This window comes from Anarrhichthys ocellatus, unplaced genomic scaffold (genome assembly GCF_004355925.1).
Source record: "Anarrhichthys ocellatus isolate YVR2014 unplaced genomic scaffold, GSC_Weel_1.0 scaffold14, whole genome shotgun sequence".
NCBI lineage: Eukaryota > Metazoa > Chordata > Actinopteri > Perciformes > Anarhichadidae > Anarrhichthys > Anarrhichthys ocellatus.
Genome location: NW_022280044.1, coordinates 4483793 through 4507769, shown reverse-complemented (window position 1 = coordinate 4507769; position 23977 = coordinate 4483793). Strand labels below are relative to the sequence as shown.

Sequence of the window (23977 nt, the reverse complement as noted above, 5' to 3'; positions counted from 1 at the left end):
GAGAGAACAGAACTGCCCCACATTCCCCTTAAAAGTTCCTCCTTTCAAGGCCTGTCTGAAATACTTAACATCCTCATCCACTCTCATCTGCTCAGCCTGTCACTAACAAATGACCATCTGTTTAAGATCTGGTTTTTCTTCTTTTGACAATGTGAGAAATGCCCAGCGCATACTGGCCTGTTCCTCTGTCCAGTGGGTTAATAATGATTATGATAACAATGATAATGATGTTAGCGTAGCTTTACTGCCTCCCCTCGTGCTGGTTCTGGGAGAACAAGGCATCCAGGCAACAGTGAGCCCAGGGGAGCTGTTCTGAAGAGAAAACAAAGTTTAGCTCCGATAATTTGAACTGGCAATAACATGAACTTGAATGAACCGCATCTGACAAAACCGAAAGAGTGAGACAAGTCCCGCTATAGTCCCATGTTCATTAAAGACATGCAGTGAAGCTGAATCAAACTCCTTGTGGGTCAAATCACTCGGGCAAAGACGCTTGAAGATGACATAATCACACTCTTAACAGGTCCAGAATAAACAAAGCTCCGCAGTGAGAGCTGGAGACTAGACTCCATGGCATTTGAGAGGATTTGAACTCAAATGCCATGGAGACCAATTCACCCGTGTGGACCCTTTTGATTGTGTACACAATGAGACGCATTCATTTCCTTGGAGACTACACAAATAGAACGGTTGGTGTTCCTGGTTCTCGATAAAGGATAGTTCTACCCTCCCCTGACCCGCATATGAAAGCTACCAGGCTGAGGAAATTCCTACACTGGCAAGAAAAAAACCTCCCATAACACCCACCCTTACTTAAATTTAAAAAAAAGAATATATGTAGAAAATAATGGCGTTGAAAAATGAGTACTTTAAGAATTAACGGTATCTCAGTCATGCTCCGGCATTCAGTGGAATGTTAAAAGTATAGACGAGTTGTGAGAATGTAGCAATCGGTGTACGTTCAGGCCTGCCAACCGCTCTACATAGACAGTTTAACAGCCCTCATAAAAACAGTAACATTAAGCAAAGCAGGTCCAGATCCACGTCTGTCTCCCATCGACCTTTCTCATCCGTTCCCCATTTGATCCACTTCTCTTGAATGAAAAAAAACGAAAAACCCGTCCTGACATCACTCTCTCCTGCGGCTCTCCCTCGCTTTAACCCTGTCCGTCTCTGACACATACAGTCTGCTGCTGTGTGAGAGCGGCCTGCTACACACAGCCCAGAGAGCATTATTCATAGCAAGCTGTCTCTTGTAACACACCACGAGAACTGCTTCGAAAGCCTGGGCGTAGTTCATTTCGAGAAATGGGCAGATGAACACTGTCATGTGGCATGTTTTTGCTTCCTGCCCAATGGTGACTTGTGTAGAATTTTAACAGAATTGGTTGTGATGCTTGGTAAGTGTGTGATGATGGCAACGGAGGAGCTATAAATGGTTTTGTCACAGCAGAGGCTAAACTGTGAGCCGTCAGGAAAATCGTCTGCTTTGTGCAATCCCAGTTCACGTCACGTTTGCTCCTTCAACATGTCTGTTTCCAACCCCCCTGGTTAGAAAGTCTGTAGTCCCTTCACACGTGATTGAACTATAAAGGCTTTGATGTGCTTCGTATGTGATTTTTCAAACTGCAGTGTGTGTGTGTGTGTGTGTGTGAGGTGTGTGTGTGTGATTAGGAGGCACCGCTCTTGGTGTGCACTGAGATTAGGTAATGCAATTTTATGGATGAAACGCATATTGGAAGCAGCTGCTTTTCCCCAGCTGCTTTTGCATCGCCTTATTTGTGTGCTGGGGATCAGGAAGTCCGCCCCCGGTGACCAACGCGCTGCTACCTTCCGAGCTAATGAAAAATATAGACTTACAGGTATCCAGGCTTTAATCTGTTTGCTTTTACTGACCATCCTGGCCGCAGTGTGGTGATACTGTTGTCATGCTGTGTGGGCACATGTGTCACTGTTTTTGGAAAATGATGGGGCTATTAACGTCCGTGTGTGTTTGAGAGAGAACCAGAGAAACATGTTAACGGCCTAGTACACACTGAATATGGCTTTGCATGTCTTACATTGGGTTTCATTTGAAACACGTGCACCGTGACCTCCGACCCCTCACACACTTAGTAGTCCACTTCCTTTTCCTGACATTAGCACCTGGGTGCAGTTTTCTACTTTGCAACTTTTCACCCCGGGGGCATCTATATGTGTGTGTGTGTGTGCGTCTGTGTACACGTGTACTGGGTGGCAAACAACATACTGTACCAGATAGAAATGTTGTGATACTTTATTAATATGCCCTTTTCAATGCTGATTTATTATTAGCAAGTTAGCCTAACTTTTAGCCTAACTTGATATTTTAACTTTAGTTTTTTTTTTGTTTTTCCTTCATCATAATTGGATTTAGCTCTTGCAGTATTTTATGATGTGGAACAACAAAATTAATTGTGAAGATGTTTGAAGTTTTCTTTGGTCTCAGATACAACTGGGGGGCACATTTCATCTTTATCTGAGACTATCGGGGGCTATTTCCCGAGCTAGTAAGTATATCACACTTACTTGTATATGTATCTTAATGTAATGTGACATCCTGCCTCGCCTATGTGGCAGTGCTACATCTTACAGCCTGTGGTTTACAGGGAAACTAACAGAGAATGATGATCCTTGATTTGTAAAGTTTTAATGGCACGCTGAACCAAAAACTGCACAAATACACGTGTACTCCATTCATGGATGTGTGCACAACCACTGGTGATCTGACACAAGCAAACACACAGGATCATTTTTGAGTGGATCTCACTGAAGTCTTCGGAACATTATGTCCCTGTGAATTATGATTTTAATGCTTCATCCGTTCCCATCGGGCTATCCATCACACCGGTGTTCGCTTAGTCATGAAGCAGTTTCATCAAAGGGGGGGGGAGGGAGACACGCACATCAACGAGAGAGCTGTAGCAAAACAAGTTGAGAGAAAGAGTGGAAAGAAAAGGTGAAGAAAGCACACGCCGATAAGTAAACGAAAGAATTAAACAGAGGGCCAGAGCTAGGAAGAGAGTTGTCGTATATGACTTGGAGAAGATAGAATGTGTGTATAAAATGGGAGAGCAACAGCAGCAGCGGAGAGACGTGGCAGAAAGAGGAGTCATTTAGACAGATTGATGATGACGAGGGAGGGCTTGAGATCTCTCCAATGCTGATAACCACTCGCTGCTGCTCTGACTGAGGAACAAAAAAAAAGAAAAAGGCTGTGTGTGGTTCTGTGCTTGTTTCTTTTTTCTCTTTCTCATTTACTCATTGCACGGTCCCTTGCCACAGAAGGTAGCTGTGGAAAAGTGCCCTTGACATCAGGTGGGATCCAAACAATATTAAAACACAACAGTGGCCTGTTTAGACTTGCATGAACTGAAACACCAATTTCAAAACATTGCCTCCTGAATTCAATTCTAGGTCCCGTGTTGTTGAGGAGTCGGTTTGCATTTGCTGGAAGGTAAAGACGAGAGAGAAACTGCAGCGAGGTCAAAATGTCCTACGAGTACAAACGTTTACCCGGGTGAGAAACACAATTACCCACACGCAAATGTGCATTATATACAAGCGCGTTATAATCACACATATCACGACATTGTCGCTGGTCCCCCCCATCAAACATGTTATTAAACCTTTTGTGGCTTATCAGAGCTGATTGAATATTGATTTGCATAACACGCTTTTATAACGACATTCATCATAGAAGTCTATTTTGTTCTATGACCAATTGTCCTTTTTGTAAGATCAACGACACATGAAATTGTTTGAAGTTTAAAGAAAAGTACATCTCACACAATTCGGTTTGTTTGACTTTGTTCCAGCTTCTTTTCACACTTCTTTCAGTTTAGAGAACCTTACGTTGTTATACAGATTGTCAACCATGTCACATCTATCATGCAGCTCAGCGTGACATTTAGATACTATCTATTTTTTTTTACAGGATCATGTTATTTACCACAGTCCGCCGCTATTCAGTGTCCTGTATAGCAGACCACCTGGGTCTTTTCATGGAGGAAGTATCAACTCCGATGGAGGCGTCAAAGTCAAAATGTTGTCAGTGATATGGATCACTGGCCACAGAGGGCTTCAATCAACCATGCAGTATGAGACGTAGAGGTATGGCAACTCTCACCAAAATGTCAGTGATAAATACACCACTGCGAGAGCTCTGAAGGTTGCTTGTTATTGGGAAGAGAGGGAGGAACGACAAGGAATGAAAGAGTGGAAGATAAAGAGATTGATGACGCTGGACAGGGGGACAGAAAAGAGGGAACGGTCAGAGATAACGCAAATGAAGACAAGTACAAATGGGGGAGAGTTCACAGGGTCCAAAGAAAGGATGAATTTGGTTGGGGTATGAGAGGACACAAAGCTATAGGAGTGTGGCGTTTCTTATCGTACAAGATCAGCCTGAGGGACGGGGTGAGGAGAATCCACAGTGGAGTCTGGACAGAGAGAGGAGGAGATGATGGGAATGTTACAGCTGGTTTGTTTCATAGAAACCTGGACAACAGGAGATGCAGGGTTCTCAAAATGAAACATTAGCTCTTGTTGTTTTTATTACTGTACAACATGGTGTGGTCATGTGGAGTCAGTAGTTAGGTCTTGCCTGAAATAACCTATTGCTGGCGTTCATCACCATGCAGCGCAAGAATAGCTGGCATCAGAACTTGAATTTGCCTGAAATAAAGCCGGTCGTGAAGCATCTGGTGTTACTCAGTAGCCTGAATGTGCTTGTGTGCGTGTGTGTGTTATTTTGGGATTGTTGGTTATTATCCAGTTGTAATGTTTTCTGCTTATAAATTATTTGAATGCGTTCTACTTAGGAGTTAAATGTCAGACAATGTCAGCATGGAATTTGTAAATCGGTGAAAGTCTGAAGTTGAATTTATGTGTGTTTAACCGTGTGTGTCTTTAAGAGTGTGTGCAGATAGGTGCTTTTAAGTTTGATACACAATCTTTTATTATTGAGTGTGATAGTTTCAAACTGTGCCCTATTTGTCAGAAGTGCTTTAAATCATACGTTGCAAAGTCAATTATTTCTCATTTATAAGTTGGACCGAACGCACCAGAGTAGTTGTAGCGAGTCCAGATGACTAAACCAGAACCTTCTGTCCCGCCATTGGCAGGCTTGTCTGGCATGTCTACACACATGTAGACCTTCGGCTTATTTGAACTCTCAATGGTAATTGAGGATCATGCGAGTGAGTGAGCGTGCACCTCTGTGTCTGTCCAATCTCGAGTTCTGCTGCAGCAAACTGTCTGTTCTCGGCAGACAGATCACAGGGAATTTCATATTCCACCAACTCCTAAGGAAAAGGATCCGTCTTTTAAGTAGTTTAATGTTCCACTATGTTTACCAACTAGCTGCTAACTTTGACCGTCTGTCATTTGGTGCTGGACTGGAAGTGTACAGTGGGTGTTTTCCACTGAAAGTGTCTGTAAACGAGGTATAGGAGGACAGTCGGACTGAAGCAAAATATCAAAATCTCCGTCAGTTAAATCAAAACAATGAGCTGAAATATGCTAAAATGCTTCACGGAGCTGAGAGGAAATTCTATGTGGGTTTGTCACTACAAATAATTTGTCACATTACACATAGTCGTTTGATTCACAGTTGATATTAAAATATTGGAGTGCAGCTTTAATGTTATATATATTGGGTAATATCTGTCAGGCAGCTTGACGTTTCTGTTGTGTAGAATTGTTCACGGGTGCGTTTGAGCGTTTACCTGGACCGTCTTGGATAATTCGTTCTTAAGAACGTAAATAACAAAAAGAGAGGATGAAATGCTAGAATGTGAATTAGAGTTTGTGAAAAATAAATCATGCTCTGCTTTATTATTTGCTTAATCCAATTCAGAGCTGATGTTGGAATGTTACAGCAGGCATTCAATTTAATCACAGTTCTCTTTAACAGTTTCAATGTGTCATTGTTAACAATCCATTTGTGCATGCCATCCAGATGTTATACAGTAATTACGATACGTCGTTGCTATTTAACAACTTTGAATTGCATAACTAATTTAGAAATTGAGTCTCATGTTTATCATCTATTTTACTGGTAAATGATCTTCAAGGAATGTTATGTGAGACAGAAATAAAGCATGGATTAAAATAGAGAGCTTAGTTTCAGCTGAGTTTCCATTTCAAATCAAATGCGTTTCTTATTTCCCCAGATCTACAGCAGATAGAGCTGCACTCCTTTCTCTAGCAGAATGTGCAAATGTGCTTTTTTTAATCCCGTTATCGCTCAGACTGTGACTATCTGTCTGCTGTTTGGTGCCGGGCAGGTAGCGTAAACTGGGTTTGTCAAAGCTTTTTTTCCTGAAAACAGCTGGAAACGAGGTGGATGAGGGCGGTGAGACTGAATCATAAGTGGAAAAAAATGTGGATGATTTGTCAGTACATAGACACCTTTCACATTAAGTCATTTGAGCCATTGTTTACATAAAACAATTAGTGCAGCTTTAAGTAATATTTATAAAAGAAGTCTGGCATGTAAAAGTTTAGATGCAAAAGTGTTTCGAAATCATTTTAAAGCTAAGATATTTTGCCTTCACTTTACATCATTTTTTTTTTCCCCTTCTAATTCTAACGTCTGTGTCTGAGATTTTTTGTGTATGAGAAAGGGACAAAGAACTGTCTTAACAATTGTAATGTGCACTTGTGTCAGGTTACTGTACGAAGACCTCCTTAACGCCTAAACGCAGGAAATGGGGTTGATTGCAGAGAAACCTGCATGAAATTGTCCTGCCTCCTGTTATGTCACGGGACCGCTTCACCACAATAACATCACATTCATAATCATACAAACACTAAGTAATTAATTACTGGATTGAAGTAGGGTTGAAGAATGTCACTGACAATAAAGATAACGCATAAAAAGTCATCCTAACTTTAAAGAAAGACAGACCGTCTTTGTTCCAGCTTGGAATTTACCCCCTTTCTGTCCCACAGACACACACTGGAAACTGAGCAGACACAGCTGAATCCCGGTGTATCCCTTTTCAGTAATATTTTGGGATCATCCACGGGGCACAGAGCTGGATTCTTCATGACCGATGTTCAGTTGTCTTGGCAGGGTTTAGGGCTTTTTGAAATAATATTGGACAGCACTCCATTGTGGATTTATTTTGATTTATTTTGCATTCATTGCACGTCCCTAGAGTTTCCACTGCTGCTACCTTGACAGCTCTGACTACTAACAATAGCCATGTTCGTTATTTACGCTCATAACAATGATTTTGAGGGAGTGGCTTTTATGGGAAACCTGAAGGGATTTAGTGTTGCAGACTTGGCGACCCTCTGGCTTGATTTAGCTCATTGGAACAGTTCAGTGTAGGAATACAAACATACAGCATTTGTCGGCGAAAGCTAGAGAAGATCAATACAACTGTCTTTTAATATGATATGAAGCTAGAGCTGGTTAGCTTAGCTTAGCTTAGCAAAATGACTGGAGGCAGGAGGAAATAGCTAGCTTTGCTCTGTCCAAACACCTTTCAACACCTCCACAGTATGTTAATGAGTTAGCTTTAGCGGTGTTGGTAGGTGGAATTTGTTACCTTTGATCAAATTCAGGATAGCTTCAGACATATCATGAAAACCTGACTTTTTGGAGTGCCAGTGCAAATACATTTGGGTATCCAGAGTGCCTACCAACCCACAAACTGAAATAAGACAAGCCAGTCACTTTTTGGAAGGCAACAGCGCTGATTATTTCAGACAGAGGGTAAATTCAGATGGACAGAATGAGAAAAATAATGTGTTTTTGAACATTAAAGCATGTTAACGTGTTCTTGTAGAAACCCAAAATACAAATGTGAACCTGAAAATGAGCATGCTATCTCCTCTTTAAGCTAAGCTAACCGCCTGCTGGCTCTAGCTTTAGCATACAGGCATGACAGTGGTGTCAGTCTCCTCACCAGACTCTTGCTAATAGAGCGAATACATGCACCCTATTTCCCAACATGTCAAACTACTCCTTTAAGGGACAAATAAGAGTGCACCAGTTCTAAATGTGTAACATGTGGCAGCAAAATCCCTTTAAAGTATGAAAACACAACTTAGAGTAAATCTGCCTGTTTCCACTTTACATCTGCAACACGCATATTGTGATACCCTGGATTTACTGTGTGTTATTTATGATGTTTGAACTTTGGAAATCTTACACTAAACGCTCAAATAGGATTTTAAGACAACATAGCTCCATGCCAGACCACCTCCACGGGCCAATATATTTCACCAGTAATGTTTGCTGAAAACAGCATGTCATCGCCCGAAAAGTTAAATCAAATTTAGGGGAGGCTGGGAAACAACTATGATAGTGTATCTAGCTACCATAATAATGTCAGAGTATGAAATATCCTTGTGTGTTTGCCAGTGTAAACACATTACAGCAATAGTAACAATCTGCTGCCTCTTCCCCCCCCCCTCATCCCTTTAGCTTTGATGGTGGTGAAGCACAGCTGTGGGCCTTGGTCCGACGTGCGATGTGTTACCATGCTTTGTTGCTTAGAAACACCTCACCTAGCTTAGACTGGGGTCAGTGGCTGCTAAACGGTGCGTTTTTCTATCCCCGCAGCAGTCATCGCTTTGTCAGCTTGTGACTCTGGGCCAGTTCTCACCGTACAGCTGGGTCTCGCCACTACATCGGGTTCAAGCCTTGTCGCCGGCGTGGTGAGAAGCTGGATCTGACGCTCAATGACTTTGAAAATGCACTTTAAGATTGGTGCGTTTTGAAGTGTCTTTGCACAATGGATTTTTTTTTAAAACTGGTGTATTTTAGGGTTGAATTCATTGAACAAAGGGGAAGGAAAGTCTGAAGGCATGTGTGAACACTTATCCCTGTCACACACACACACACACACCCTCAAATGAACTACGCCGTTAGCTTCATGATGGACAAGCAAATCGCACCTCGAAAATGTCTTCATCTGCCGAATTCCCCAATAGTTTTACATGTCAAAGGAGCTTTATCCTCCGGCTGACTGGAGCGATTTTCACATTGAGAGAATAACCACGAAACACCCTAATGAATGTGTTTCATACCAGACGGACTAATATCCTCTGCCTGTATATCATCAGTCTGTCAGTGTGTACCTCTCCTCCCTCTGCTCCGACCGTAAACTATGCCTTCTCCGTGGAAGGCTTGACACGGAGCGGGCCTCGGGGTCGGCCTCAAACCCTGCCGGACTGTTAATGGCCTCCTCTGTTATCACTTCGCCGCTACTCCTCACACCTGCACTCAAGAATAACATTTACCCTGTCTGTCATCATTGTATGGTGTGCGTGTGTGTGTGTGTGTGTGTGTGTGTCTGTTTGTGTGTCCCTTCCTTTGCATCAGACTTTAAATGATGACTTCCATTCTCCCCTTCTCTCAGGTGTCTTATTAGAGAAGGAATAGACAAGCCTGTGTGTGAGAAACGGATCTTTCTCAGGAAAAGTGGGAGCAAAGAGCTGAATACCAGCACAGAACCGAAAGCTCCCTGGTCACTCATAATATTTCAATTAAGGGCTACTTAAATGCATGAGCACGCGTGCGTGTAGTGCTTGCTTTGCTCTGGTTTGCGCATTTGTCTGGAGGCCAGATAATATTTGGCTGTGTATATATGAGGAGGAGGACGTGCGATCGTCATTTATTGGTTGAATTTGGGGGTGTCGTGTTGCCTCATGCGTCTCTCAATAAGCTGCGATAAGTATGCTATCAACTCGTGGAACAAGATGTGATTGCTTTCATTTAGAAAAGTAACAGTTAAGTAATTTCCTCCTGAGAATGTAAACATGAGCAGGGAGAAAGAGGCAGAAACAGATTGAGAGGGACTGAGAAAAACGGGCGAGGCCAATGTTTTCCTTGTCTGTTTTCCGTAGTTTGAGGAGTCTGGGGAATCGTCTATAATGAGAAATAGAACAACTGGAGGATGGTTCTTTTCAGTTCTCACCCGTGAGAAGATCAGCACAGCAGGTTTTTCTGAATACAGATGCGTCGCATTTCCATGCATTTGATCTCTCAATTTCCTGAAATTCAAATGAGAATTGGTTTCGCCGTTGCGTTGTTTTCAACAGCAGAGCAGCATTAGTAAGCCGGGCTCATGTAGATGTGCATCAGACAGTCGCCTGGAAGACAATCTGTTCACTAGCTTATGCTCACTGAAGATGACCTGATAGAATTGTTAAAAGCCTTAGTTCAAGAAGTGAAAAGATTGATACCACACACACAGTACATACAAAGCATAGTAATGTAAAAGCTGACATTTGAGAGTCATTTAGATAATGTCATACAGTTACAGTAAAGCTTTGCAATCCAATATATCAATCACTTTTTTTATATTTCTTAAAATCAGTTACATAGGGCATGAAATGGTTAATGCGGTTTTCTTGATGTTGCAATGTTCAACTGCTTGAAGAAAGTGACTCATAAGGATTACAAGAAAAATGCTATTGCCTCATTTGGATTTGCAGAACTTTGCTGACATTGTCACTTTTGAAACGTCCTTGTAAAAGTGGCATTGAGGCAAAGTTCACTAGAGCATGACGAATTAGAAGATCATTAACAGTGTCTTCTTCTGGGTTCTGCAAAATGTAGATTCTGCACATTCTTTTTGGATACTGCTACCCATAATAATCTTGTCTACCTGATTTCATGAATGCACAGAAGAAACACGCAATTAATGGACAAAAACTGGAAAACTTTTGAATATAAAGCATCTCAATACAAGAGTTGTCCGTCTTCGTATGTATTTATTTGTTTAAAGGGACAAATTGGTTTACCTAATTTCTCAAGACATCCTTTGTTGTGCTGTTGTCCTGAATTACATTATATCTTTTTTTCCAGTATGTCTGTCATTTTGTCAAATACTTTTGCATTTCTTTACTCTCAAACAAGAGAAAAGCAACCGGTTTATTTGTGTGTACAGTGACTCTTGGCTAAGAAAACTGATTTTGAGGTTGTTGTTAAATGAGTGAGCAAAAATATACACAATACTCCTTGTTTCATTTGAATTATTGTATTTAATAAACCACCCCTACATTCAAAAATATCACTTGCAATAGTTGATGTTTAATCATTTAGCAAACTATGGAAAAGAGGGGCGAACCAATTTTGAGTTAGTGTGATAAATGCAGTGCGAAGATATTGTGCAAAGCAAATACAATACATAAGCCACCACTGAGCCGGTTTCCTAATGTATTTAATGGGGTCTGTAGAGATTCCCTGTTGTGTGCAATAAATCTCAATTTGCTAATAAATGCAAATCTTCTCAGCATCCTCAGTATGGTCTTCATCATCCCCGAGGAGAACAAATGTATATTATCCCCAGTTGTAGCAGTGAATGCCTCCATAGCAACTAAGCTGCTCTGCAGACTTGTTAACGTGTATCTGATGCCATCTAGTGGACACAGAGGGAATTGCTGTGTTTGGTGTAATATAATGTCTGCACAATAGGGGTCACTGTACGTTTTTTTTTTAAATTTCCTTGTTTATTCACCCTCAGAAGGCCACTTTGGATTACAGTGGGAACTAACCTGCTCTTAGTAAAACCACCACTAGATGTCAGTGAATGACTTGAAAACATAGAGAGTGAGTTGCTGATTCGGTATATTATTTGCTATCCTTACTCGACTCATTTGTGGACAAAGTGAATACTGCCCCCTCCTCCTCACCCCTAATTAAATCCCTTTCATGTACAGCATGTGCTGTATCCTCCAAGTAGCTTCCCCGCCTCCTCTCATATGTGCAGTGCAACATTCACATAGGAAATGTTTGGAGATATTTACACCACTATGCAAATGATAGCCTCGGGGCGAGAAAAACAAAAACAACAACGCCGAGACACATTCGCAGAGAGAGAGAGAGAGAGACTGAAGCGAAGGCAGACGCTTGTCCAAAGGCCTGTGTTTAGCTGTTTTAGGTTTCATTCGTTGGTCCACTCCCACAGCTTTGGGAGGAGCTTGATGGCTGCTCAGCCCAATTGGGCTTCAGAACTTGGTACCAAATATGCTAATTATTCATAAATCTACCAATCGCAAAAGCTGCCTGTAGAGCACATATTCAGTTTCCTCATCCCCCAAATCTAATGTGAAAACCTGAGATATTTTGAGATACTGTGTGTGTGTGTGTGTGTAACTATGTATAGGTGTGTTTGTGTGTGTGTGTGTGTGTGTCCCACACTGTTGATGGGTGCATAGAGTGTTTTTCTTCTGCTTTCAGAGGCCAGCTGTGGGGCAGGATTACACCTCTTTCTCTGTCCTCTTCCCTCGTCCTCATCCCTCTCCACCCTCAGCTCTCTCCTTCCTCCTGAGTGGATTTTATTTTTCTGGAGGCTGAGCCCCCCCCCCCCCACCCCTGCCTCTCAGATAGCTCTGCTCCACCAGTTGCGCTCTGTGCCGGCCTGGAGAGGAGTAAGGGAGCGGAAAGAGGCGAGAGAAGTGAGGATTTGGTGAACCGAGGAGAGACAGACAGGGGAGAGGGACCATGGCTGCTCTCTCTGCCTTGCTGAAGACCTGGGTAATACTGCAGACCTTGTGCCTGGCTCTGGCCCAAGTGGTGAGTGGACCGGGGAGTTTAAGACCTGCTGTGCTCAGGCTTAGCTCCTTTTTATTCTGGGGTTCAGGGGGGTATTTTGGGCCCTGGAAAGGGCCAGCGAGCGCTGGATGTCTGGAGGTGATTTTATAAGTTGTGTTTTGTCTTGGTGCGAGTTGAAGTGATCAAAATGCTCAGGGTTGAACCAACACAGGTCTATTTGTGATGATCACCTGGCTTCATAGCATGCATGTAAAAGAAAGAGCTATAATGGGTTTTCTGCTGTGGAGACAAAGTGGTACTGGACTCTATGAATCCTCTGTGGATTGTTTTTCCTTATCAGGTGTGGACTCGTATACCTCTTGAAGATGTAACAGAGGAGAACTATTAAAGGAAAAGGGTTTGCCGTTATCTGGGTTCTTTTTTGGGGGCTTAGAAGAATCAAGAATGGAGGAAAATGTTGAATTGCTTCTTCTTCTTTTTTTCAATCAGTGAGCAATTGCCACACAAGCACACAAACAGCCTACAACACACACACACTAACTGTATCCACTGAGCATCAAAGCCCTGCTTCAAACAGACACCTACATGTTATCTACTGGACGTCTGACGTCGTTCACTCTTTGGGATTATTCAGCTTCCACATTTGAAGAATTCAAAGTTGGATTTAAAATGTTTTTTTAACATCTGATGGACTGACTGATCCTCTGAGATGATATTTTGGGTTGTGGGGGGTAAACTGTGCCAGTCTCGTGACCCCTCCTTCCACATTCCTCCTCATTCCTTTGTTTTTTCCTTGTTTTGGTTCCTTTTTGGTGTTTTTTTAGTGGGATGCTTTCATACAACACAATACATGCAGTAGCCTTGAATTGACCCATTTGATGTAGGTCCATCCTGCCTCATATGACATGTTAGCAAATAGTGTTTTATCGTTTATTTGTGTAATATTTTTAGCATGTTTTGATGTAATTGTACCTTTTGGTATTACACCTTTATTGTGTGACCATAATACTCATTATGACGTATAATAAATTGCACAGTACTATGATAGTATCTGTTGTTTGTCATGTCTTGTCGGTCTTAAACTTTCTTTCTGCCTGTGTTTCAGAGGGGTCCACCTGGACCTCTGGGCCAGGCCGGCCCACCAGGCCCCTCTGGCATGCCTGGGTCAGACGGCATTGATGTGAGTATCCACACAGGTTTGCCCAGCAGATTTTGTCACAAAGACCATCATTGTGCTGGAGAAAATACCAACACTGTGCCGCTCCGCAGTACTGGAGTCTTACCAGCAGGGAGCACTACAGAATGACAACACATTGGCACAAAAGAGCTCTGTTCCCAGCAGAGAGAGGTTGCCTTTGAGAAGGGACCCCTTGCCTCAATCCTGAGTCTGTGTCACAGTAATGTGATACATTTGAGATATTCTCAGGGTTAACTACACACAGCTTGTATAAATATGTGGGAAATGGAGGCTGCAGGGCCAGTGGAGCAGGACACAAACTGCCCGTATCTCACCCGTCTACTGTCATATTTATCAGTGATGAAGGACATTGTGGTGATAGATAGAGCCAGATATGGGCAAAATCAATGAGTATTGTGAATGAGTATACCCTATATGCCATACTATATTCCATACTCCCACTGTTAAACAAACAAATACCAAATCAACATATCCACTCTGTTTCTCTGCAGGGAGACAATGGACCACCTGGGCCCCCTGGTTCACCAGTAAGTTTGTACTGGACTGTTAGATTGTGTAATACAAAACCTTTAGCATTTCATTTATCTTTATATCTATATTGTCCGTGACAATAGCGCTTTTTTGTTTTTCATTGTAGGGACTAAAGGGAGAGCCAGGAGAGCCCGGTCTTGATGGAGCAGCGGGAGAGAATGGCATTGACGTAAGTGAACTGACTTGATGTCGGTATTTGCTGTGTGTTTGAGAGAAAGGAAGAGAGTAAGACTGCAAGAAAATGCAAAAATAATTATATTAAGCTGTTTACCTAAAGAAACATTCTGAGAGGCTTAATGTTAAATCAGCTTAATAACGCCTAATAAGGAAAAGATAAAAAAAACCTTGAGGACACAAAGGTGAAAACATTCCCACAGGAATAGCAAGATCTAGCAACATTGCCAAATGTCTTCATTTTTAATATTAAAATGTCTCTAAGGATGTTTGGAGCCACGATCTATTGCTATAGTAAAAATCGAATCTGTAAGAAAAAAAAATAGTGACACTTTTTTTCTCAAATTGAGGGGATGTTGTGTGATGGATCAGCGTGGGTTATTATGAATAATATGACAAGAATAGCTATGAAACACAACAATGCAAAAAGATAATGAGATCCAACGTTTAAAGGTACCCTGCAGTACTTGTTGCACCATGACATGCATGACGACGCATATAGTATTATGCAGCATGAGTTTGGGGATAAACATTTGTTCTGACTGGAGAGGTTTTTTTTTGTTGCTCTGTGAGCTGATGATTTCAACCACTGCACATTTAGTACTCGGAAGCATTAAAGTTTGTCAAAACAATCAAAAGTCCACTTTTGCAGATGCTTTATGAAGTAGAAAATGTTTTTGAAATATTACACCTTATGCACACAATAGATTTTGATGAAAAATATGCACTGTAAACCAAACTGTCCACAATACAAAAGTCCACAGGGTACCTTTATGTCACTATAAAGTCAGTAAGGTTGGCATTAAAAATGTGATAACTTCAAATCAAAAGTCATCATCCTGTTGTTTTTAATTGAATGGCATATCTAAAGCATTTCTAATCTCACTGCTCCCTTTTTCCACTTCAAGGTTTATAATTAAACAAAGTCACTTCACAAATAATTAAGCTGCTGTACTTAAATCTACTGTACAGTTGAGTTATTTTTATCTTGAGGTATTCAGAAACTCCCTCAGTGGGCTGGGTCCCAATTTTCTCCAAACTATCGGTTTATTGTCAACACAGGGATTACGTTTTTAAAGCGTATTTTACCATTTCAGTCATAGAAATGTGCTTTTGAGGACTGAATTAATAGCTTTGTGAACAGATTATTAGACGTTCTAGATGACGAGGTTAATGCACTTTATGTGAAACCCATTATCCCTAAACCAATAACTATTCAATCTCTAGTAATGAGGAAGTGGAGATTAAGAAAATCAGATGAGTTTAAAGTGATTTTTTAACTTTGGGGCACTAACTGACTTACCTCATATTACTTCAATTGTGGTGCAGCTTCCGTTGCGGCTTCACTCTTGGTTGGTTGAGTGCCGATGCCTTTGGTCACATGCTAACAGAAGCACACACACACACACACACACACACATGCATTCCTCAGAGATTTAGCCGGTAATCCGCCCTGGAATCTCAATCTCTGGTTGTTTTCCTAATTACCTAAGAACAGTGTCAGCTTCGATCAAATGTATGATTAGCTGAATTGTAGTGTGAATTTAAGTCCCATATAACCTGTGGAAAGCCCCATGGTAACTGAATAATTAACATTTCAACCTCTTCCGTGTTTCTTTTTTTCCTTTTTTGACCTCCATAGACATGTCTAGCATATCGGCCTGCTAACAAGTCTCTCTGTCTGTCTCCAGGGTTTGATTGGAGCAAAGGGTGATCGAGGTCCTATGGGGAGCGCTGGGCCTAAGGCAAGTATCTAAACCTCCACCTGAAAAAAGATTAGTAGAACAAGTGCACCATTATAATGCTATTCTGTGGAAACCCTCAGCTTCCATATTTAACAAGGGTCACTTTTACAAGAAAGAAGTCTCTGGGTCATATTCCCAACATCTTGTCATGGTGATGTTGAGCATGCTTACAAGAGAATAAGTAACTGAGCATCAGGTCATCAAGTTGTGTAAGATCCTGTCACATGTAGCATGTCTCTACTACAGTTATATTGTTGTTTTCTGTTGCCTGCAGGGTGGACCTGGGCCAAGTGGCGAACCTGGACCTCCTGTAAGAACTATTTTTTTGTCTATCATTGTTTTGCTAATATAAAATACGATGAGTAAAAATCCAACATTTTGAATGAATGTCTTATGCTGTACACACAGTAGTGGAAGAAATACTCAGTAAAAGTACTATTTGAGTGCTAAGTTTTTAATGTAATAATGTTACATTATTAGATTGTTACCGATGTGTCCACGCAGAAGTAGCATTTCACTGGTTGGGGTGAGGCTAGTTTTAAGTACTTTACATATAGTTTAGTTTGGTCCAGTAGGTCCCAACTTGGGGGTCAGGCTAAGATTCTACTTTTTTTTTCATTCTGCTGGACAAAATTGTATTTTATTTCTGGGATATTTTTCTAATTGTTACTCTTCTGCAAAATATATGATAAGTTTGCCTTTTTTGGGTTCATTATATTAGCTTATATGTTGTTGTTTTTTAATGTAAAGTACAGAAGTAGTAATGGCATAAAAGTGTAGTAGTTTAGTAAATATACTTGCCTATTTATATACCTGAAAGGTACATTATGACTAATTAGATCACTTTTTATCGCACAAGGTTGTCATGGTACTTATGAAGATGAGTTATGATGGGCATAATTCGACATTGTTTAAAGCCTCGACATATTGTAACCCAGCTGGTCTCATAAGGCAACCTCCCGAGTCCTTTTCTCTCCATGCCTGAATGCCTGACCAGCTGTGCCCCCCTTTTGGATTTAGCTTACCCAGATGTGACATACGCCTTCTACAGATGAGATGAGCCGTATTTTCTACACATTCCTTAATAAAGAAGAAAGATGCCATCAAGGATTCGCATTTTAAGCACACATTATCACTAAATGCAACCGCTGTCGTGCAAATGCAAAGGCCAATCGATGTACCAGCACATCACCTGTAACACCACTAGGTGGCGCTCAGTGTCCATCTATCAGACAGCATCTTTCATATTCAGTCCAGAGTCATTCAATGTCATGCTTGAATGCAACACTATTAGTTAAATCCCTTGTTTAGCATTAACGGGCGTCCTGTCTCGTACACCCAGCTGCCTCATGCTGCACAGACTGGAGATCCTGCCCTGTGGGCTGTTCTTCCTCCAAGAAGGCTTACTGATTTAATTACTTTGTTTTATAATTAATTCCAAGCAAAGACAGAGCAAACATAAACTGATTGCGTTCTGTGTCTTTGCTCTTCTTGAGCACTGTTTACGCTGTACACTAGCATTATTGAATTACTGCTGCCATTATTAATTGGCTTCCACAAATGTTAATTGATGCTTTGACGGATTGGTTTCACTTGTCATACAGTAGTTTAACCCCTCGTCCCTTCTGTCCACGCAGGGACCCGGCCTTCCAGGACTGCCTGTAAGTAGCGTGCATGTTATAACACAGCTATGCCTTATCACTTAATGGCTTTGAGGTGTGGGAATACATTGTTGGCTGCTGGGACGTCTATGCATTGTTATTTCTTGCTCTCTGTGTCTCTCTATCTAGGGCGCTCCAGGGCCAATTGGTCTGCCAGGTGAAATTGGACCATCTGGTACAAAGGTAGGACACCATCTTCAGTTTATTATTCCACCTTCATGACTTGCAAATATCTCAAAGGCAGGTCTTACCTTACCCTTACCTTCTTAATCACAGCTTCTTTCCCTCTGCTTCATTTAGGGTATCGTGGGATCTCTTGGAGCTCCAGGACTTCCTGGACCTCCTGGCAAGCCAGTAAGTGTCCGCCAAGGACTGGTTGTCCAGGGTATATATTGCTCTGATTTTTAATGGAAAAAAAGATGATGTTAGTGGTGACATGCCTTGGGAAAACCTGCGATCAAGAGGTTGGAGAGCTTTTAAGTACCATGTAGTTGTAGTATGGATGGATGAAGGATCATTCTCTTTGCAGTACACAACAACATTGAACACGAGCTAAGAACAACTAGAACTACCCCCTGGTGTCGTGTTACACTGTGCAGGTATCCCTGTTATTTTGTCCACCCTGACACAAGCTCTACACCAAAGATATGCCGTGGTCCACAGTATCTTTCCCAAGAACACGTTGACATGCAATCTTGTGGTGCCGGGGATCAAACAGCCGATCTTCCAATTAGTGTCTTCGCTCAATCTTCTGAGATTGCAAGATGCTGTACATGCTTTTCTCAGCTCATCCTCCACATAATTTCCTCCCAGCTCACTGTTCGGGTATAAAATAACTGGGTAACATCAACAGTCATAACAGCACTGATATTAATATTCGAGACTTCATAAGATTTGAAAACCATATAGCCCAAATTCTTTTTTTTTGACATAAATATATAATAAACAAAAATAATATCAAAAATATTTGATAACGATCCCTTAATTTGGGTTTTAGTGTGCTCATCTTTCAGTACTACAAATAAACTTGTAATTTCCCTCTGGTGTTCAAACTATTTACTCAAAACATAATGTTTTGGCATATCTTTGCTGTAACTTCTTGTTGTATTGGCAGACATGCTAATATATCTGCAATATGCTTTTATTGGCTGATGCATTAACAGTATATAAAACTGCGCTGCTTGGATAAACTCAAACCTCATCCACACAAAAGATGTCACAGTAAATCACAGCACATCTGAAGAGTTTTTCATTCAGTGAGATTCGGTGACAACAGCTGAGAGACAAATGAGCTACCAGGAGCTCAATGGGCTCAATCTAGCATATAGTTACACCAATCTAATTGCAGTTTACTTATATCATTGAATGGGATCACTTCTGCCAAACCTATGTTGAAGTGAGCTCTGTTCTGCAGAACAAGCAGCAATTAACATGCTTTTAGAATGTACTGTATGATAACACAGCCAGAGCTCCCTGCTGCTCGGTTCCAGGTTCCAACAGACAGCAAGTGAGAAAATACCACAAACAGTTTCGTGCGGTACACTTTTCAAGTCTTTTTTTTCCCGTGGTGTATGTAGTCCCCTGTGTGCCAAACCCAGGGGAGTGCATTTGTTTAGCTTTAGCGCTATCCTAGCGTAAATAAACCCCCATTAGATCGGTGTCTCATCTGATTGTAGCAGGAATGCATCAGCCTGTGCAGATACTTCCCAACTCAATCTATAAACAGAGAGAAGGAAAGATGGAGGGAGAAAGAGAAGAGCTCAACTTTCTTCATCCATCTTACCTCTCTGTCCACTTGTCTGTCCATCTAGGGTCTTCCAGGGAAGTTCATTGGTGGAGAAGAGGGAAGTGCAGACTTCCAGGTAAGATCTAAAGACATCCACGTTATTACAAATCTGTTTGTTGACACAACTTCACTTTTCATAATCCATGTGTTTCCTTCTCCCGACAACAGTGTCCACTTAACTGTCCAGCAGGACCTAAAGGCCCCCAGGGACTGCAGGGAATCAAGGTGAGAAGTTGACAGTCCCCCTGAAGGAATAAGCATAGTTTTGATTATGTTATATAACAACATTGTATGACACCCTACTGACTGATTGTTGCCCTTTTAGGGACACAAAGGACGTGGTGGTGTTCTCGGAGAACCGGGTAGCATAGGAAAATCGGTGAGCTGCACAATCTCTTCTAAACGGATTCACACGTGCACTCAAATACACATACATGCACATGTCACACACTCGCCCACCATTCAGGACCAGCAGAGGTGAGGATTAGCTTTAATGAAGCCCCCCCCCCCCCAGAGGCACAGGACTGGCACTAATATGGCTGCGATTAGTCAGGCCTGGCCCGGGCCCTACAGTCAGCATGCAGCGCGCTAGATGAAAGGAGTGGTGAAGAGCCAGGTACATGAAGGGGAAGATGAGAGAGTCGGGGCTCGCACAGCCTTCTCACCTTGCTGAATTAAGCACAGCTAATGAGCGCACAGTGGGCTCCGAGGGAGAGGCTAGCCAGGCCCCAGGAATAGCCTCTGATCTTCTCACACAAGGTGCCTTAGACGCTCAAAAACACTCAACCCACCCAGTTACTGCTCCTGCAAGTCAGACCGGTATTTTAGAAGACCTGCTTTTTAGTCAAGGTTGACCTGTGGTGCTGCTCTTTTTTTCTTCTTTTTAGCAAGACAGCAAGCACGAGCTGTCTACATTCCCACAAGCTATATAAGCTAAAACCCAGATATCATCTATGATAAATATGCTTTATGATAGATAGACCAGCATCACATGTATTTTTAGACTGTTAAAAAATAAACTGGACTAGCTAAAAGTGGCTCGTGACCCGAGCTTTGTTACTGGACAGACATGACATGAAGCTGGTGAGGGTAGTAAATTAGATCACTGATGCTGGTAGACCAATACGATCAGCTCAAAAAATCATCATTGTTTTTTTTTTGTTCTTAAAGATCATAATCCAATTTGTGTTTTGTCAAATTCAGCGATTTATCACCTCAGAGTATGCGAGCTGTTTGAGCCCTGGCTCAGTATGAACAGATGAAGTGTCTCTGACTGATTCACACAAGACTATTTAAGTCCAATCTTTCTTCAGGAAAATGGCTAAATGAACTAATTTGTTGAATTTGTACACAAACAGGAATATAAGAACCACTAGTTGTTGCTGTAACACAGCGGCCGGCTGCACGGACTTTTCTGGAGTCTTAGTTCGTTGTTTGCCTGGCTTAGAAATAGTTACAGAAAACCACACCTTGTTCTTTTTTAGAGTTAATTAAGAAGCTTTAGAGGTGTTGGTATTTTTTTTTTTATCTTCTTTCAGTTATTTCTGCTAATCTCAGCTAATCCCCACCAGTCTCTGGCAATTAAAGAAACGGACATGACAGATCTTCTCATCTAACTCTTGGGAAGAAACCAAATGAGTGTTTTTCTCCAAATGTCCAATTCCATTAATAACACAGATAAGCCAGTTTGAAGGGGTTTTGGTCCCATAGTCCCGATGATGGTTATTTGACTAGCTTCTGGGGGGTGTTTGACAGTTTTTTCACCAGCTAGCTTTATCTGGCTAACTAGCTTGAGCTAGATTTGTAACAAGCTTGACCAGCAACATTATACAACCATCAAAGAGCAGTTTAGACATCAGAAGCAACCAGCAGCCACGATAGACTACTTTCAACAGTTTTTTTTCTGTCCGGCTCAGAGTTTCTTGGGTCAAACTCTGTGGACATGAAGTCAAAATAAAAATTCAGAGAATAACTAATCAGCCTGTTCTTTTTCCTTTCCTCCAACAGGGTCCCAAGGGAGAAGTGGGCATCTCTGGGGAACAGGGCATCCCAGGACCTCCGGTATGCGGAAAATTCTACTCTTTAGTCACTTTAGTCAAAGTTAGAACAACAGGTTTATGTTGCAGAACATAGTACTGTAGCATTTGCTCTATATCTGGGCTCTGTCCCACTCTGTTTTTCTTTGCTTCCTTCTCAGGGTCCGATGGGTCTGAGAGGTTATCCAGGAATGATGGGTCCTAAAGCAGAAGCAGTGAGTTCCACCCTTTTTTTTTTTCACAGTCACATCCAACTTTCTTTGTCCTCTTTCTCTTTGGGTGCAAAGCTGCCCTCATTCTGAAAGGAGCACCAAGGAGGCACTGCCAGACCTGCCCCCACTATACAAGCATCATCCGTTACCAGCAATGGGGACATATGGAAATGATGCTAACACAAATCTCTCCCCTCCTCTAATGAGTTGAGGTTGTCTGGGTCTACGGTGCCTCCATCTGTAGTTAATGATCCGCTGTAGCCATCCGTCTTACTGTTAACATTAGCCGCGTTAGCCAAGTTAGCGCCCCGGCTTAGTGCCAAAGAAAGAGTGGCTGGCTTTCTGTGTAGCTCCCATTAGTGAAGTGAGTTAAGCGCTAATTACCCCTTTATCACAATGAATAGTAGACTACCATGACATAGCATCCTCCCTGATCTGAAGTGATTGATGGCACTTTTTTTTTTGTTTTCCCGTAGGGGCCTCGTGGTTACAAGGGCATCAACGGACCTGTAGGAATACCTGGGCCTCCTGTAAGAACACACACATGCTAGCACACACAAATAGACGTGACTACTCATATTGAAACGGGTACCCACACTACACCTAAGCTACTCAAAGTCTCTCCGTTGTTTATAGGGTGAGGAGGGGCCTCAGGGACCACCCGGAGAGGCAGGAGACAAGGGAGACAAAGTAGGTGACTCTCCTTGTGTTTTCCCTTGAAGTTTATTGTCAAAGCAGGACAAAAAAAAAGATGATACATTCCGCAGAACTCAAAAGGGGTGACAGTGATCCTGATGTGCATTGCAAATACACTGACGCTGGTTTGGTTTTCTTCTGCAGGGCAGCCGAGGTATCCAGGGCCCACAGGGTGCGGTTGGCAAAAAGGGAGAGAATGTGAGTGAACACACAATTTTTGTTCATGCGCTACATACACAGTTGCGGGCGGTGTTCAGAGAGTGTGCCACATGAAGTCCACTGACTCATCTGCTGGCTTTTTCAGGGTCTGCCGGGTATTGATGGGAAAGATGGCACACCTGGTATTCCAGGGATCAAGGTAAGTTGTTACCAGCTGCGGTAATGATGAGAAACTTAAATCCCAGTAAAATCTGACAATTTATTCTTCTTCTGTTCTGTTTTTTTTTTTTGTTATCAGGGCAGCCCTGGCCAGGCTGGGATGCCTGGTCCTCCTGGTCCTCAGGGAACAGCGGTGAGTGGTCCTTCAGTGTTGCACATACAAATAAGTCTGTTTCTAAAGGCTTATTGTCACTCAGAACACGTAGGGGGGGGTCAATCTGTTCTCCTCCGCCATTCAACAAGGCCAGAAACCAGACAGGGAAAAAAAAACAGTGTGAAGCAGCCAGTAAATTTTGGTATGTTTTGTTTTCTGGGCACTCATCCAAACAACAGTGAACCTGTGACCCACACTGTTTTAGAATTTAAACCACCTTGAAATAGCATTCTCCCTCCCACCGCGAGTGATTTATCACAATCAGACCAGTGGGTATACTCTGTGTGTGTGTGTGTGTGTGTGGTTGCGCTTGTGTGTGCGTCATTCTGACTAAGGGGTAATGAAGCATGAGATGCACACTTTGCTGTATGTTCATTGCAGCGACATCAACCCTGCTGCAAACTTAAAACACCATAACTTACCCTTCTTTATGCCACACTGTGATATACCATCACACACACACACAGAATCACTGCAAGGGAACCTGCTGCAAGGTGTATGCCAGTAGCTGACACTGCAGCTCGGCCTATTTTCATAGTTATTATTATATAAGGCATCAGCATTATTACCACCCACTACCAGCACGCACATACTTTATATATCCACATGCATTACTAGTTGCATTTTCAGGTTCATTGTCTGTATTTCAAAATATGAAATAAACCGTACACCATGCTGTCAAAAAACAAGCTGCAGATGTAACTTGTTTTTTTCCTTTAAGTGATTTTCAGTCTTGTTAATTGTGTCTGCAGGGATTGCCTGGCAGCCCAGGGTCAAAAGGTGGACTTGGATCTAAGGTAGGCCATTTCATGTCATATGTTTAATTGACTTTTACTACTTTTTAAAAGAATTTTCCTGGTTTTCATTT

The 23977-nt window shown here is 42.0% G+C and overlaps 1 protein-coding gene across 4 annotated transcripts in view; it reads left to right on the top strand.

Moving 5' to 3' along the window:
- Positions 1–23977, top strand: part of col9a2 (procollagen, type IX, alpha 2) — a 32123-nt gene that overhangs the window by 4288 nt on the left and 3858 nt on the right. For 3 of the 4 annotated variants that reach the window (XM_031853783.1, XM_031853784.1, XM_031853785.1), the window contains 20 exons: positions 12224–12559; positions 13644–13718; positions 14228–14263; positions 14374–14436; positions 16133–16186; positions 16461–16496; positions 17824–17847; positions 17977–18030; positions 18148–18201; positions 19659–19709; positions 19802–19858; positions 19959–20012; positions 21641–21694; positions 21831–21884; positions 22358–22411; positions 22518–22571; positions 22722–22775; positions 22882–22935; positions 23035–23088; positions 23862–23906. In XM_031853783.1, the coding sequence (XP_031709643.1) occupies positions 12488–12559; positions 13644–13718; positions 14228–14263; positions 14374–14436; positions 16133–16186; positions 16461–16496; positions 17824–17847; positions 17977–18030; positions 18148–18201; positions 19659–19709; positions 19802–19858; positions 19959–20012; positions 21641–21694; positions 21831–21884; positions 22358–22411; positions 22518–22571; positions 22722–22775; positions 22882–22935; positions 23035–23088; positions 23862–23906 (1053 nt within the window). In that variant the 5' untranslated portion in view covers positions 12224–12487. Of the gene's footprint in view, positions 1–11756; positions 12560–13643; positions 13719–14227; positions 14264–14373; positions 14437–16132; positions 16187–16460; positions 16497–17823; positions 17848–17976; positions 18031–18147; positions 18202–19658; positions 19710–19801; positions 19859–19958; positions 20013–21640; positions 21695–21830; positions 21885–22357; positions 22412–22517; positions 22572–22721; positions 22776–22881; positions 22936–23034; positions 23089–23861; positions 23907–23977 lie in introns of those variants that run through there. The other variant, XM_031853782.1, reaches the window with a different exon arrangement.